The sequence below is a fragment of the Rhinoderma darwinii genome, chromosome 4 (assembly GCF_050947455.1).
Source record: "Rhinoderma darwinii isolate aRhiDar2 chromosome 4, aRhiDar2.hap1, whole genome shotgun sequence".
NCBI lineage: Eukaryota > Metazoa > Chordata > Amphibia > Anura > Rhinodermatidae > Rhinoderma > Rhinoderma darwinii.
Window position 1 is genome coordinate 166,050,403 of NC_134690.1, and position 15,770 is coordinate 166,066,172.

General features: G+C 40.0%; 1 protein-coding gene across 1 annotated transcript in view; it reads right to left on the minus strand.

The window, feature by feature from the left end:
- The window catches only part of LOC142760920 (uncharacterized), a 15,650-nt gene extending 124 nt beyond the window's left edge, over nucleotides 1-15,526 (minus strand). Inside the window, exons 1-6 of the mRNA XM_075864094.1 lie at nucleotides 12,595-15,526; nucleotides 12,302-12,490; nucleotides 10,388-10,486; nucleotides 8,022-8,249; nucleotides 5,717-5,796; nucleotides 1-567 (exon numbers count right to left, since the gene is read on the minus strand). The exon at nucleotides 1-567 is cut by the window's left edge and continues 124 nt beyond it. Of these exons, the coding sequence (XP_075720209.1) occupies nucleotides 484-567; nucleotides 5,717-5,796; nucleotides 8,022-8,249; nucleotides 10,388-10,486; nucleotides 12,302-12,490; nucleotides 12,595-15,100 (3,186 nt within the window). The 5' untranslated portion in view covers nucleotides 15,101-15,526 and the 3' untranslated portion in view covers nucleotides 1-483. The remainder of the gene's footprint in view (nucleotides 568-5,716; nucleotides 5,797-8,021; nucleotides 8,250-10,387; nucleotides 10,487-12,301; nucleotides 12,491-12,594) is intronic.
- Nucleotides 15,527-15,770: the final 244 nt, after the last annotated feature.

A 15,770-nucleotide genomic window follows, 5' to 3' on the forward strand; every position in this document is an offset into this window, starting at 1 on the left:
TATTGGTTTCTCTATTATCTACACTATATCTTAATTACTGCTCTAAAATTCCATCACATCACATATCTTCAGAGGTTTACATGTTATGTCTTTCACACAGCAGTATTTTGGTCAGTATTTGTAAGCCAGGAATTACGCTATTGTTTCTGCTAAAAAAAACGGAAACCTTACGGAACGTAAACAAATGCAAAGCATTTGCAATGGAAGCATTACCATTGAAATCAATGGTAATGCAAATGGAAGCTATGGTTTCCGTTTGCCTTTCCGTTCATGTGTTCCTCCAACGGAAAGCTGCAATGGAACCCATGATCGGAAAAGCAACGCTGATGTGAAATACTGCCGTGTGAAATAGGCCTAACGCTTACATCCAATCAGGACAATAATGATGAAATGCCCAATGCATTGAGAGAAGGGTGAAAGCTCCTAAAATGACAAAGTATAGTACACATTACGGTAGGGAGCTCGGCTACAGAAAATCTGTCATTAACTGAAATTGTTGTCCTTTAGTGCTTTTAGAATTTCCATGACATCTGTATCCTGGGTATCGTCTTCATGCAGCTGCCCAATCTGAGTTCAAGGATATAAAGAAACATTACAGTTCAGAATTGTCACACTACTAGTTCATCTACCATGAGAGGATGTTCAAAGACCTACCCTCCTTAATCCTCTTTTCATGTAGAAGACTATTTACTATTATGTTATTGTTTTTGCATATATTTTTCGTTTTTTGCCATTTCTGCTAATCTACATAACTGCTTTCAAAATTCTGCTGGTTGACTTGGAAACAGACAACGGTTTTCCTTTACTTTGCTGTCAGACATGTGACATTACAGCTTTGCTCTGTAATAAGAACTCCCACAATGCACTGCTCTCTGGTGGCAGGAAACCAGCAGAATTCTTAATTTAGCTTAAGGCCTTACTCCCATGAATGTGCGTCAAATCGGCCGTGATTTGCATACATGTGGGACCCATTTTCATAGATCCCTCATAGGCTTGACATTAAAATAATGGCTGTGTGAATAGTCCCATAGAAGCACATTGATTTTTATGCAGTCACGTGACGCTGTTAAAAAAACGTGCCTCACATGGCCACATTTCACAGTTCATGTGAATAATGCCTAAGGCATTAAAGCAGAAGAAAGCATTATTTAGCTCAAATCCATAGGAGTAAAGTGTTTGCAAAGCTGTTCAACTTTAACCCCTTAATGACCGCCGATAAGCCTTTTCACGGCGGTCATTAGTGGGCTTTATTCTACAGCGCCGCCATTCCACGGCGCTGCATCAGAATAAAGTAAACAGAGCAGGGAGCTGTCAAATCTCCCTGCTCTCAGCTGCCAGAGGTAGCTGAGGGCTGGGGGCGTCCCTGCTCGACCGGGTGAGATCGATATTAGTATCAGTTCTGCCTGTAGTGAATGCCTGCTAGGCTATGCCAGAGGCATGTCCTAGCAGATGCCCGTCCGTTTTAAACGGACAGGCAGTAATACACTGCAATACGAAGTATTGCAGTGTATTATAATAGCGATCGGAGGATTGCATAGTGAAGTCCCCTAGTGGGACTAGTATAAAAATAAAAAAAAGTTGAATAAAGTTAATTAAAAAAAATGTGAAAAAAATAAAATAAAAAAAATAAAAAACACACTTTTTCCCCTTACAATAAAGCAAAAAAGTTACACTTATTTTGTATCGCCACGTCCGTAACGACCCCGACTATAAAGCTATTACATTACTTAACCCGCACGGTGAACGTCGTAAAAAATAAAATAAAAAACAATGGAAAAATTGCTGTTTTCTGTTAATCCTGACTTTAAAAAAATGTGATAAAAAGTGATCAAAAAGTCGCATCTACTCTCAAATGGTACCAATAAAAACTACAAGTCGTCACGCAAACAAAAATCCCTCATACAACTGCATCGGCGGAACAATAAAATAGTTATGACTCTTCAAATATGGAGACGCAAGAACAAATAATTTTGAAAGAAAAGTGTTTTTACTGTGTAGGTAGTAAAACATACAAAATCTATAAAAGTTTGGTATCGTTGCAATCGTAACAACCCGTTGAATAAAGTTATTGTGTTATTTATACCACACGGTAAATGACGTAGATATAGGGCGCAAAAAAAGAGTGGTGAAATTTCAGGTTTTCTTCTATCCCCCCCAAAAAAAAGTTAATGAATAAATTATATGTACCCCAAAATGGTGCTATTAAAAAGTACAACTTGTCCCACAAAAAACAAGACCTTATACATCTATGTCGACGCAAAAATAAAAGTTATAGATCTTCGAATGGGACGATGGAAAAATTAAAAAAATGGCTTGGTCATTAGGGCCCAGAATGCAAGCAGGGGGAAGGGGTTAATATACATTTATAATGTGGAATGTTGCAAATTATTGTTCAAAAGTTTAGTTTTCATAGTAACATAGAAAGGTAAAAAAACAAAATCCATAGTCCATAAGACCACCAACTAGTTCAACCTATTACTTTGCAGTGGTGATTCAGTGGAAGGCAAGACAACCACATGCGATTTTCTGTACTTAAGAACCCTGACAGGCATAATACACGGCAATACAGAAGTATTGCAGTGTATTATTCAAGCGATCAATAGGGTGCTTCTAACACGTCTCATACATATCAGTGAAATGCAGTTAAGTTTGTATAATAAATATAAAGAATCTCTCATCTAGGGCCAGTATCAGGATCGGGGGGGTCTATTGTAGTCTGATTAACTACATTACATCAGTCAGCCCCTGATTTTCAGCCGTTTTTTATGCATCGGGCGTTTTTTACAGCCGTCTTTGGAGCTGTTTTTCTATTGAGACAATGAAAAACGGCTCCAAAAATGGGTCAAGAAGTGACATGCACTTTTTTTTTTTTACAAACGGCCGTGTAAAAAAACGCCCCGTGGAAACTAATTGCCGTTTTTCCCATTGAAATCAATAGGCAGATGATTGGAGGGGTTTAGCCTCCGTATTTTCAGCCGTTTTTCGGGGCGTTTAAGGCCCGAAAAACGGCTGAAAATAAGCCGTGTGAACATACCCTAAGGGTATGTTCACACGCAGTGAGCAAAAACATCTGAAAATACGGAGCTGTTTTCAGGCGAAAACAGCTCCTAATTTTCAGAAATTTTTTAACAACTCGCGTTTTTCGCGGCATTTTTTACGGCCGTTTTTGGAGCTGTCTTTCGATGGAGTCAATGAAAAACACATCTAAAAACTTCCCAAGAAGTGTCCTGCACTTCTTTTGACGAGCCGTCATTTTACGTGCCATATTTTGACAGCGACGCGTAAAATAAAGGCTCGTGGGAACAGAACATTGTAATTCCCATTGAAAGCAATGGGCAGATGTTTGTAGGCGTATTAGGGGCGTTTTTTCAGGTGTAATCGAGGCGTAAATGCCCGAATTACGTCTGAAAACACTCCGTGCGAACATACTCTTAGAGTAGAGCCTGTTCTGTGGGAAGGAGCACAATGCTCTTATTGAGTACATTGGAATTCTGCAGCAGCCATTTTTTACATTTGTTTCTATACATTTTTAGGAAAATCAGACGTTGCGGAAAATAACTGTGCGGAAATTAGGCTGCAGAATTTTCCCTCCGCAGTATTTACATTATGTTGCGGAGAAGCAGCGGAATTTCACTGCGGATTTCAGCCTTTGCAATGCAAAAACTGAAATCTGTGGCAAGTCCGCTGTGATATCTGCAACGTCTGAATTACCTGTCAAATATGCAAATGTTGGTGCAGATTCGTTGCATAATTGCCCCGAATCTGCACCAACATTTGCAGCGGAAATATTCTGCCACGTGTGAATGTGGCCTAAGAACTATGTACCCAAAAATGGTACCGACAAAATCTACGGCTTATCTTGCAAAAAACATGAAACTCAGTTGAAGCTAAAATAAAAAAGTTATGTATTACCTTAATTGTACTGACCCACAGAATAAAGTTAACATGACACACCGTAAAAACAAAACACAAAAAACAATGGTGGAATTATACCTCCCAACAGTCCCGGATTCAGCGGGACAGTCCCAGATTCCCAGATGTCCCGCACGGCCGGTGGTATGTCTGGGTGTCCTTAGGACGCAGATACAGTTGAACCCAATGCTGAAGCAAAGAGGTGTCCGCTTCCGGCTTCAGCATTAATAGAGTTGAGGAGCATAGGGAGCTCCTCCACTCGTCGAAGACTCCATGGGCACAACGCTGAGTCGGTGGAAACCCTTGACATCACTGTCCATATATGGACAGTGACATCAGTGGCTCCTCCAGGAGTGGAATCCCCTGCCAGAGCGTTGCCGATCCTCTGTGTTTACGCAGCAGTTCTGCCCCATGTGAACATACCCAAAGAATGACCAAAATTTGTAAATCGGAATTGGGTAAGGGTATGTGCACACGATAACTGGCTTTTACGTCTGAAATTACAGACTGTTTTCAGGAGAAAACAGCTCCATCGTTTCAGACGTAAATGCTCCTCCTCGCATTTTGCGAGGCGTCATTGACGGCCATATATTTTGAGCTGTTCTTCATTGATATCAATGAAAAACGGCTCAAATTACGTTCAAAGAAGTGTCCTGCACTTCTTTGACGAGGCAGTAATTTTACGCGTCGTCGTTTGACAGCTGTCAAACGATGACGCGTAAATGACAGGTCGTCGGCACAGTACATCGGCAAACCCATTCAAATGAATGGGGAGATGTTTGCCTACGTATTGGAGCCGTATTTTCAGACATAAAACGAGGCATAATATGCCTCGTTTACGTCAGAAAATAGGTCGTGTGAACCCAGCCTTAGGGTGATTCACACACAAAAGATTTTGTTGCAGAAATTTTCTGTGACTGAGGAAGGCCTTGTTCACACAGTGGACAATTGCATGCATTTTTTTTAAGCCAAAACCAGATTTGGATTCAGGAGAGCCAACCTATAAGGCCTTTTCTTATTTATTTCTTTTATTTAGGTTCTACTTCTCATTTTGGCATATAAAATACATGTAAACAAGGCCTATCAGTTCTATTCAACTGACTGGGGTTGTTTCTGCAGCAGGTGTGTGGATTCCTACATGTTCCATTAAGGCCTTATTTACACGAACGTGTTTTATATCTGTGATACGCGCGTGAAAGTCACGCACGTCGCACGGACCTATGTAAGTCAATGGGGCCATTCAGACATTCCGTGTTTTTCAGGCAGCGTGTGTCCGCTGTGTGAAACTCACAGCCTGTCCTATAATTTATCGTTTTTTGCGCATCACGCTCCCATTGCACTAATCACACTGACTAACATTTTTATAAAAAAAAAAATTGCCTTTCAAAGGTTTACATAGTCTTTACGTGCATTTTCACCTTCTGCAGGTTCTCAGCGGTTTGTGTTTAGAAGTTCAGGTAGTCTGGTTCAAACTCAGGTTTTCTATTATTATTCAGGCTTTTGCCAGTGGGTTATACATTGAGATCTGAATGTGTGACTTACATTCTGTAGAAGAGATCATTGACACATTTCCTCAGCTCTTTTTCTCCAGCACCAGAAGGGGAGCAAGATGGCCATTGCACCCCATAGATACCCATGGTAGGCATGTTGTTATTTTTTATTTGTTTGTTTGTTTGTTTTAACACAGGTGGATTGGTGGCGGGGATTTTTATTTGAAAAAATATATTTGCAAACTACATACAATAAATTATTACTTATTATAACAATGAACTACAGGGGTTCTTACATCCTGTGAAATACTTACTGACTGTGATTCAATGCCTTCTCCTCCAGCCTTTATTTTCCAATAACTCACATGGACTATTTCAATATCATTTCCCAAGTCTGAAATCACAAATTCATAGATATCACATACATAGAGTGAAGTCTTAGGCTGGGATCACACCAGCATGTTACGTCCGTAAAGGACGGAACGTATTTCGGCCGCAAGTCCCGGACCGAACACACTGCAGGGCGCCGGGCTCCTAGCATCATAGTTATGTACGCCGCTAGGAGTCCCTATATATATACATACATACATATATATATAATTTACTGGGCATATATTTGCTTATCTTACTCCTGACCCTACTAAAGGTCAGGATCACACACACCGTTTTGATGCAGTTTTTGTGACGGTTTTTTTTTGCTTCATTTTTTTAACCAAAGCCAGACGTGGATCTAAAAGAAAGGAAAGGTATAAAGAAAAGACTGATATATTGCCTTTCTTTGGGGGCCACTTCTGTATTTGGCTAAAAAAAACGGCCACAAAATCTGCTTTAAAACTATGTCTGTGATCCTGGTCTAAAGGGGTTTTCTTGTTTTATAAAATAAAGCTTAATCATTGTATAAATAAAAAGGCTTTGTTCACACTTGCGTCACTATTTCCGTTGCTCCGCTCTGTCATAGGAGCAGAACAACCAAAATAATGGAAGCGCCAGTCTTAATAAATTACCCTCAAAGTGTATTAGAAAGTTCTATAATTTTAAATTTGCACACTGACTAAGCTTTCTTAACATAAAACCATAAAACCCCTTTAAAATCAAGCTTCTCCATTACAGAGACACACTAGAGTCAGATTTAGAGGACACAACTTAATACGTCAGTACATACTTTTTTTCTCTGGGAGAATGATAAATGTTTTTGTCAGATAGTAAATCCAACAAAAGATCTTCTCTGTATATCATATAAACACATTAGAAGATGATATCGGTAAGGGTCCGTAAGCTCAAACCGTCCTTCAGCTTTCATTTTCAAAATGAACAGGTCGTAACGCTATATAGTCTGTTTCACAACTGGCACACCCGCAGCAGACATGCCAGAAGTGGCACACATGAGAATATTTCTGGCATGCCAGGAGGGGCAGCTCTTCTTAGTGGCATTTAGTCTTTACTAACTGCCGTATTCCCACTGTCGCTGCCTGGAGAATTTACAAACTTCTACCCACAAGGTAGTCTTTCTTTATCGATGGGAACATTATAAATGTCACTGTTTTGGGGGTCTGTTGTCACCATTATGGGTCCTGTAGCTGTAAGGGTATGTGCACACGAGAACTGGCTTTTACGTCTGAAAAGACAGACTGTTTTCAGGAGAAAACAGCTGCGTCGTTTCAGACGTAAAAGCTCCTCCTCGCATTATGCGAGGCGTCTTTGACGCCCGTAATCTTGAGCTATTCTTCATTGACTTCAATCAAGAACGGCTCAATTTACGTTTCAAAGAAGTGTCCTGCACTTCTTTGACGAGGCTGTAATTTTACGCGTCGTCGTTTGACAGCTGTCAAACGACGACGCGTAAATTACTGGTCGTCGGCACAGTACGTCGGCAAACCCATTCAAATGAATGGGCAGATGTTTGCCGACGTATTGGAGCCGTATTTTCAGGCGTAAATCGAGGCACAATACGCCTCGTTTACGCTTGAAAATAGGTTGTGTGAACCCAGCCTAATTGTTATGGGGTCTGGTGACAGGGGCTTTATGTCATAATATTGAGCCCAGATTTATTGCTACCTTTGCAGTTCAATTTCCCAGAAAGCTGATCATGAGATTGTATACATTTGTCAATAAAGGTAGTCACCCCTTGCCTATAAAAACCTGTACAGTGAGACCCTATTGGAAATGTCTGATACAACAGTCACGATAGAGTGCCTTTGATTTTACTGGCGCTCCAACTTAAATGTTATGTCAGAGATTTCCAGTCATGAGAATATCTAAACAGTGCCAAGGAGTTTTGCGCTCTCCTTGGGGTCCTGACCTAGTAGACTATTATCAGTGTTATCAGCTATTGTACATTTACTCCTTTGCCAATATAAATGCATAGATTTGTTCTATTCTTTTTTTTATATATATATATATATATATATTTTTTTATTAGAATTGTAACAATTTTCCCACAAAAACAAATCTAGGATAATAGACTGAAAATCTTCCAAGAAAACAATGCAAATATGTCTGAACAATCTTCCACTGCTTTTGTTATCTCCTTATCTGACCGGTTTACATGTAATATGGGATTTATGGAGGGATTTATCCAACTTTATGCAGAGTAGTAGAAGTTAACTTTCCTTTTCTTACCTGTCATTCCTGTTTTGTTTTTCATTTTCAATTGTCCAAATACTGCTGTTTCTGTAGTATCGTTCAGTTTTGAGGCTGCCTGATAGGAACTTTTTATATTCGCGAGTGCAGGAAATATCAGTGACCACAGCATGGAAATCAAGTTCTTCCTTTTAGCGCTGTTGCCGATTGTAGGATGTACTGTAATGGTTGAAGTTGCCGACATGTTTCCAGTGGTTGTATATGAAGCTACACAAGACAATGATGGTGAAATAATTGCTCCAGGTACAAGAAGTCCCAACACAATGACAATGAATAACTGGGGCTCTCTGACCCTCCTGCCTGAGTTTGTCTGTGCACTGATTGCTTTAGTCTGGGGAATTCTAGCTGTTACATTTGTTACTATCGTAAGTACTATATATATATTACAAAATAAAATGTGACGTGAGTAGGGGTAACCAAAAATAATCAGATATTTAAAAAATCTGACTGAATATTAAGCTCAAGTAAATGTTCTAAAATCTATGATTTGTTTTAAATGGACACTAAGGGTATGTTCACACGCACTGTTTTCAGACGAAACTCAAGAGTTTTACACCTTGAATTACGCCTGAAAAAACGCCCCTAATACGCCTACAAACATCTGCCCATTGCTTTCAATGGGAATTACGATGTTCTGTTCCCACGAGCCTTTATTTTACGCGTCACTGTCAAAATACGCCGCATAAAATGACGGCTCGTCAAAAGAAGTCCAGGACACTTCTTGGGACGTTTTTGGAGGCGTTTTTCATTGACTCCATTGAAAACAGCTCCAAAAACGGCCGTGAAAAACGCAACAAAAAACGAGAGTTGTTAAAAAAAAGTCTGAAAATCAGGAGCTGTTTTCGCCTAAAAACAGCTCCGTATTTTCAGATGTTTTTGCTCACTGCGTGTGAACATACCCTAACTTGTCAAATAACTTGTGCTAATATAATAGTATAAATATTAAAATTCAGGTGTTTTATTCATGCAAATTCTGTCTGAAGTTTCTACCACTAGGTGTCTCTCTTCCTGTAGTCTGCTGTCCACATCCTATTGTCAAGCTAAATCTGTCTCTAGTCACAGAGCTGAGAAGACGGACTGCAGGAAGAGGGGGGTGTCTCTTCACAGCCTGCCCATAGAAGTCTATGGAGAGCGGAGGGGGAGCGGGGGAGAGCGCAAAGAGAGAAAGACACAGACACGCTTCTCATACGAGACTTTGGGGAGGGGAGCAAGAGGAGGAAGTATAGAAACGGAGACACAGATGCTGCAGCCCATATAAGTCTATGGAGAGGGGAGGGGGAGCAGGAGGGGGAACAGTGAGACATAGATGCTGCCCATTGAAGTCTATGTAGAGGAGCGAGGGAGCAGGAGAAGCGAGCAGGGAGAGAAAGACACAATGTCCATACTAGTCTATGGAGAGGGGAGGGGAAGCACCACAGTCTGCTTGTAAGAGTTATATGTCACCCTAATGTTAGATTCACAGCTACACTGCTCATTACTGCTGTATGATGTTCTCCATGTTGCTGCTTCTATATATGTGATAGGGACAGGTGAGTAGGATTTTCCTCTTTTTTTGTGTGCAGTGTATAGAAGCCATGATAGCAGTTAGGCTCCACCCACTAGCTCAGAGAAAACTCAGAATAAGGGATAGAGTCTGCAGAGGGGAAAACTGCGAAAATGCAAAAGTCAAATAATTGCCAAAAATTGTGTTATACACACATACATGAGTTTATTCTGAAAAGTAACCTGAAAAATTAGGTAAGCTCTAAAGTTCACATGACACAGTGACAGTGATTTAATGATTAGTCATAATCTAAATGTTAAATCCCACAAAAATTTAAAAATTTTACTAAAATATGCTTGTTATCCTTTCTGTTAATTTATCCATTAATAGTTTTAAATGATTTATTACTACATCTTTAATGTCTTAGAATTGATAGGTTATAGTGATCTAAGTTCGGTTCAGTAGAACTACATCTTTAATGTCTTAGAATTGATAGGTTATAGTGATCTAAGTTCGGTTCAGTAGAACTACCGGAGAACTGTATTGCAGCTATAATACGGATTCTAAAATGAAGCCATATAACAGACTTCTGATATATCTGCTACATTTTTGGCCCATGTTAGTTCTGATCCTGGATTGGATTCCATCAGAGATTTTTCTCTAGTGTGTACAGTATAAGTACCTAACACAGTATATGAAACTAACTCATTTTCACACCATATATAGGGACACATAATGAGCGGAGTATTGTAAAGGTACCTAAGCAATTTTCGTATTGTATCAATTGTTACAAACATAAATACCCATCCTCTAAATTGTAACCCAACCAGAGCAATAACATTTTCATATTTAAATATTTTACCTGATGCTCCAGTTGATAGAGAATTTTGGAGGAAGGTGTTGGCACTATCCCACACAGATGAAGTAGCCGGTCCCTTTGTATTGGTCATGCTTGAAGATACTACATGGAGACAAATACAGTGATCAATGTCTGTAAATTCCAAGTAAAAATTGGTATGTTTTTTAATTGATTAGAACACTGCCATTGAGATGAACTTGGATACAAAACGTTCTCCCGATTATTTTACAGATACCTGATTTTTCCTTTGGAAGATATGTATTGACAAAGCTATCAGTGGTTCTTCAGAGAGTTGAAGTGACAGTTTCTTTAGTACTAACTTTTAAAGTGAGAACTAAGGTTTTCTTTAGGTTAGGGCTCCCCGGTGCCTTTTGGTTACAAACTGTTGTCATGGTAAAATTGTGGGTTAGCATGACTGCCACGTGACTGAAATCTTTCCTTAAGTGTCCCCAGCAACTTTTTTCCTCATTGTGAAAAATTTAGGTCACGCGACACTCAGAGTAAGCAATGATTTTAGGGCTTTAATGGTATCTTATCTTAAAGAGAGTAAAGTCCTGGTAGAGCCAATACTGTGCTGAAGGGAATTATTGTATAAATAATAAATATTCTTTAACCATATGATCACCTGTAAACACCATTTTACAGTTTATATACAGTTAATGTATAATACATTTTGTAAATACATTGCACTACTTATCTTGTACTAATCTTGAGTTCCATTTTCGGCCTGCATTATAACTAACAACTGCATAGCTAAGGCTTCGTTCCCATCTGCGTCAGGGCACCGTTCCGACGTTTTGGCAGAGGTTTCCGCCAGAACGGAGCCCTGACTGACACAAATGGAAACCATAGGTTTCCGTTTGCATCACCATTGATTTCAATGGTGACGGATACGGTGCCAATGGTTTCCGTTTGTCTCCGTTGTGCAAGGGTTCTGTCATTTTTACAGAATCAATACCGCAGTCGACTACGCTATTCCATCAAAACAAATGGAACTCTTGCACAACGCAGACAAACGGAAACCATTGGTACCGGATCTGTCACCATTGAATTCAATGGTGATGCAAACGGAAACCTATGCTTTCCACTTGTGTCAGTTAGGGCTCTGTTCTGACGGAACGTCATAACAGTAATGTTATCATAATTAATATACAATTGTGTATTAAATTCTCTGCTTGTAATTATTGCGTTATAGGTGGAGATTTTAACCCTTTAATGACCGCCCATACACCTTTTCATAGTGGTCATTAAAGATACTTATGCCACAGCGCCGCTTTTTCACAGCGCTATGTCATAAGCGCGGCACGGGTGTCCTGTGCAAGCTAGAGCAGGTGCCAGGCTTACTAAAGGCAGCCAGGCTTCTGCTCCAATGGCCAGGATCGTAGTTCTCTGATCCCGGTAATTTAACCCCTAGGATGCTGCAGTCAATAGCGACCATGGCATCTAAGTGGTTTTTAGGGGGAAGAGGGTGCTGATGATTTCCAGGTCTGCCATCAGTGTATGCCTAGAATACCTCTCAGTTTTACACTGATCGCATAATACACCGCAATAGAAGTATTGCAGAGTATTACAAAGCGATCCAACAACCATATAGACAAAGGAAAAAAAAAGTAAGTTAATTAAGTAAGTTAATGAAGTTTATAATAAAAAAAGAATGCTCATAAGTAAAGAAAATGAAAATCCACTTTTTTCCATTGCAAAATGCTTTATTCTGAAAAAAAATGAAAAAAATAAAACAAAGCACTTACATGACTACGTCTATGGAAAAATATGGCTTTTGAAATGCGAAGGGAAAAAGTCACTCAGCCATTAAGGTCCAAAATAGGCTAGTCACTAAAGGGTTGACCCCCAAAAGCACCCATCTATAAGTGGATTTATAATGCCTAAATTTCCCTATTAAATATAATCGTCACAAACCTTGGATGCTTTGGGATAACGGTAGTGGATATGAAGTGTGTGTGCCATTATCCATAGGATTCATGGACACGTTGGTCGGCCTACTGGTAGTCATTCCTGACAGACTAATTGCAGATGTCACTTGTAGTGGATCAGATGACTTATTCAGTGGCATCAGCGGGTCAGCGGCAATCCGTTGCACTGTTAGTACTGAAAACAAAAATACAGTTTATTAGAGTCATTACTCTCCCCTTCTAATGGTTTACTTCGGGAGGGGGGGGGGGGGGTTCTGTGGACATACAATTGCTACTTACCTGCTGTAGAAGATGATACACCTTGGGACAGTAAAGTGACTGCACTTGTATTGGCAGAAGATTGGATCCTATTGTTTGTACTGAACATCAGTTCAGCAGTTGATATAGCAGCGCTTGGTACTGTCACTCCTGTTGTTCGGTTGGTAAAGTTAGTTGAAATGTAATCTTTACTTCCTAATGTTGTGAGAAGACCGCTTATACTGGATTGTGTTGTAATTGTGCTGGTTCTGATGTTGACAGATGCTACATCACTTAGCCTCGGAGATGTAGTCATGTTAACCATAGATGTTGTAGAAGGACTGTTAGAAGCATTAGAGACAATGCCAGCTGAGATAATGGACTGTATTGGCAAGACGGTTGCTGAATTGGTTGATTCCATAGATAATGTTGGCAGGCTTTTTACAGAGTTATATATTATATCTGCTGTTGACAGACTACTACTGAATACAGAGGATCTAGTTGTTTGAATAGACTCATTTATTTTAGGATTGCTAATATTAGGTGTTGTCACAGCTGTTGTAATGTCAGCCGGTAGTCCTCCACTTGGTCTAAGAGACATTGTTGCATTAAACACAAGCACATTGGAAGTTATACTAGGACTGGGTGATGTCTTGATGCCTGTTGTTGGTATTACAGATAAATTACTACTATTAGTACCATTGAACACCAGGCTTGTCTGGAGGCTGTTAGCATTAGAACCCCCACCTGATGTTGTTAATATTGTGCTCACAGAAGGCTGTCCTATTGTTCGAACAGAGGCATTAGATGTTAAGATATTATTACTGGTTATAGTACTCGTGCTGGATGTTGTTTGAAGTCTTGTGGACTCGCTGGTGTTATTTGTTATAGCATTGCTGTTGGATGTTGATGGTCTAGTTACGCTAATGCCAGATGTTACATTCACAGCTATTGTCATTGGATTACTGTAAGTTTCCGGTGTTTTCTCAGATGTCGAAGTGCTGACTGAAGTTTGCATGATGTTGGCTGGGTTATATGCATATAAGGTTGAGGTGGTTGGTAGTGCCGATACTCCAGTAGGTTTCACGGTTGCCGAAGGGGTAATAGGACTAATACTCATAAGAGTGGACATTATTCCAGGAATTGATGTAGGACTCGAGAGCATTGTAAATGGAGTCGCATTGCTTCCGGTTACATTCGGAATGAGAGTGTTTGATGTATTTCCAATTGTTGTTGTAACACTACTACTATTAGAAACCAGGCCAGATGTTGACCCAACAGTCACTGTTAAAAATCCAGTTGTTCTAATGGATGAAGTTACGTTGAAATCCGTTGTTGTGAGGTTACTTACAGTAGTAGGACTGGTATCAGAATATGATTTAGTAGTGAATGAATTTGATTGTATTGTGGTTGTTATACTGGTTGTATTTGTTTTTAACACCGTAATATTGGAGGAGGCAGCAGCAGCTGTCAAAGTCGAGAGCATTGGCACAGCGCTTGTATTATTCGCTGATGGAGAATTGGCGGTGGAGTTCGGAAACATACCAGAAGCCGAGGTACCCACTGCTGTAGTACCCAGTCTATTGCTGGTCATTTCACTGATAATGGATGTTGTTCGTACAACGTTTGACGTTATGCTGGCTGTTGATATGTTGCTGCTCAGTACTGGCCATTCAGTTGTCCTAGTTGAAGTTATAAAATTACTTATATTATACGCAGAAGTAGGTGATGACGCATTGGTCGGCAATCCTGTCCCATTAGTTGATTGTAACGTGACAGTGGCAGTGGATGTGTAAATACCGGAAGTTGTTGCAGCACTGGCCGTGGTCTGCATGGCTATTTTCAATGTAGTGGTGGCATTAATGGCCGGTGGGACACTGGTACTGGCGTTAGACGCTGCACCTGAAGTTGAAACACCATTTAGTCTGCTGGTGGTTGTATCGTTACTGGACGAAGTTGTAATACTATTTACAAAGCTTGAGGCAATGCCATTTGTAGATAACGGCGGTATATTTGCTCCAATGCTGGTAATAGCTTTTATAGGGTTATCACCACTGCTAAAACCAGGAGCAGATGTTAATGCGGTGGTGGTTAGGTTTGTTGAGCTGTATGTTTGTATTGTGGTAGACAAATTGGAGATTGCAGTAGTAGAAGAGGTTGTCATTATGGAAGAAATTGTTGGAACTAAAGTTGTTCTTAAGGTGCTGGTAGCATTATTTACTAATGAAATATTGCTGGTTGTATTAGAAAGCACACCAGATGTTGACATAATGGTTGGTGCTCTGATGGTGGTGGAGAAATTGAGGTTTTCAGTATTTGAAACTATGACCGATGTGGATGTAACGCTGCTCAACAGTGCCAATTGAGTTGTTCCAGTAGGGTTAACAGATGTCGTTATGGCACTGCCATCATTAGTATTTGCTGATTTTATGCTTGTTGATGCTGTCACCTTAGCTAGTTGCGTTGTGTCGACAACATTGGTTGTGGTAGCACTGATTATATTAGACGTTGGTGCAGTCGTTGCTGTTACATTGCTAACTGTTGGCATTGCACTTGTTATCAAGGTGGTGGATGGTTTGGTGCTCAGTAAAAGACTGCTCGTGTTATTAGGAGTTATACTGAGAGCTGATAAGCTAGAGCCTGGTGTTGACAAGCCATTACTACTGCTACTAGAGGTTGTGATGGTCACCGGTGATGCCTGGCTGTTGCTTGTAGATGATAATGGAGATGTTGTCTTGGTTGTACTTTGTGTAGTAGAGGGGACACTTAATGTGTTGCTGTTCTGGGTTAAGTTAAAGGACACTGCTGGTGACGTAGTGTTGACTTTAGATATTGCGTCGCTTTCAGTTATCAGTGTAGTTGGTGTTGATAGATTTGGCTGTCTAGTTGTTGCATTTTGTATTAAAGTTGTCAAAATGCCGCCAAGTGTTGAAATAGTGCTAGTAGTAGTGGATGCTATTGGTGTCGTCGTTGTTGCAGATGACGAAGTAATACCTGCAAAAATATAATTATTGTCAAAATATCTTACAAAAAAAAAAAAACGGTAAAAGTCTTTTAAATGTGTAAAAAAAACTGTTAAATATATATGTTAATTTACCAATGCTTTTCACATTTTGCCTATTACGCACAGTAGGTCCGGGATGAGACACATTAATATTTAACAGTTAAGGCAGTGGTCATCAATCTGTGGCTGTTGCAAAACTACAACTCCCAGCATG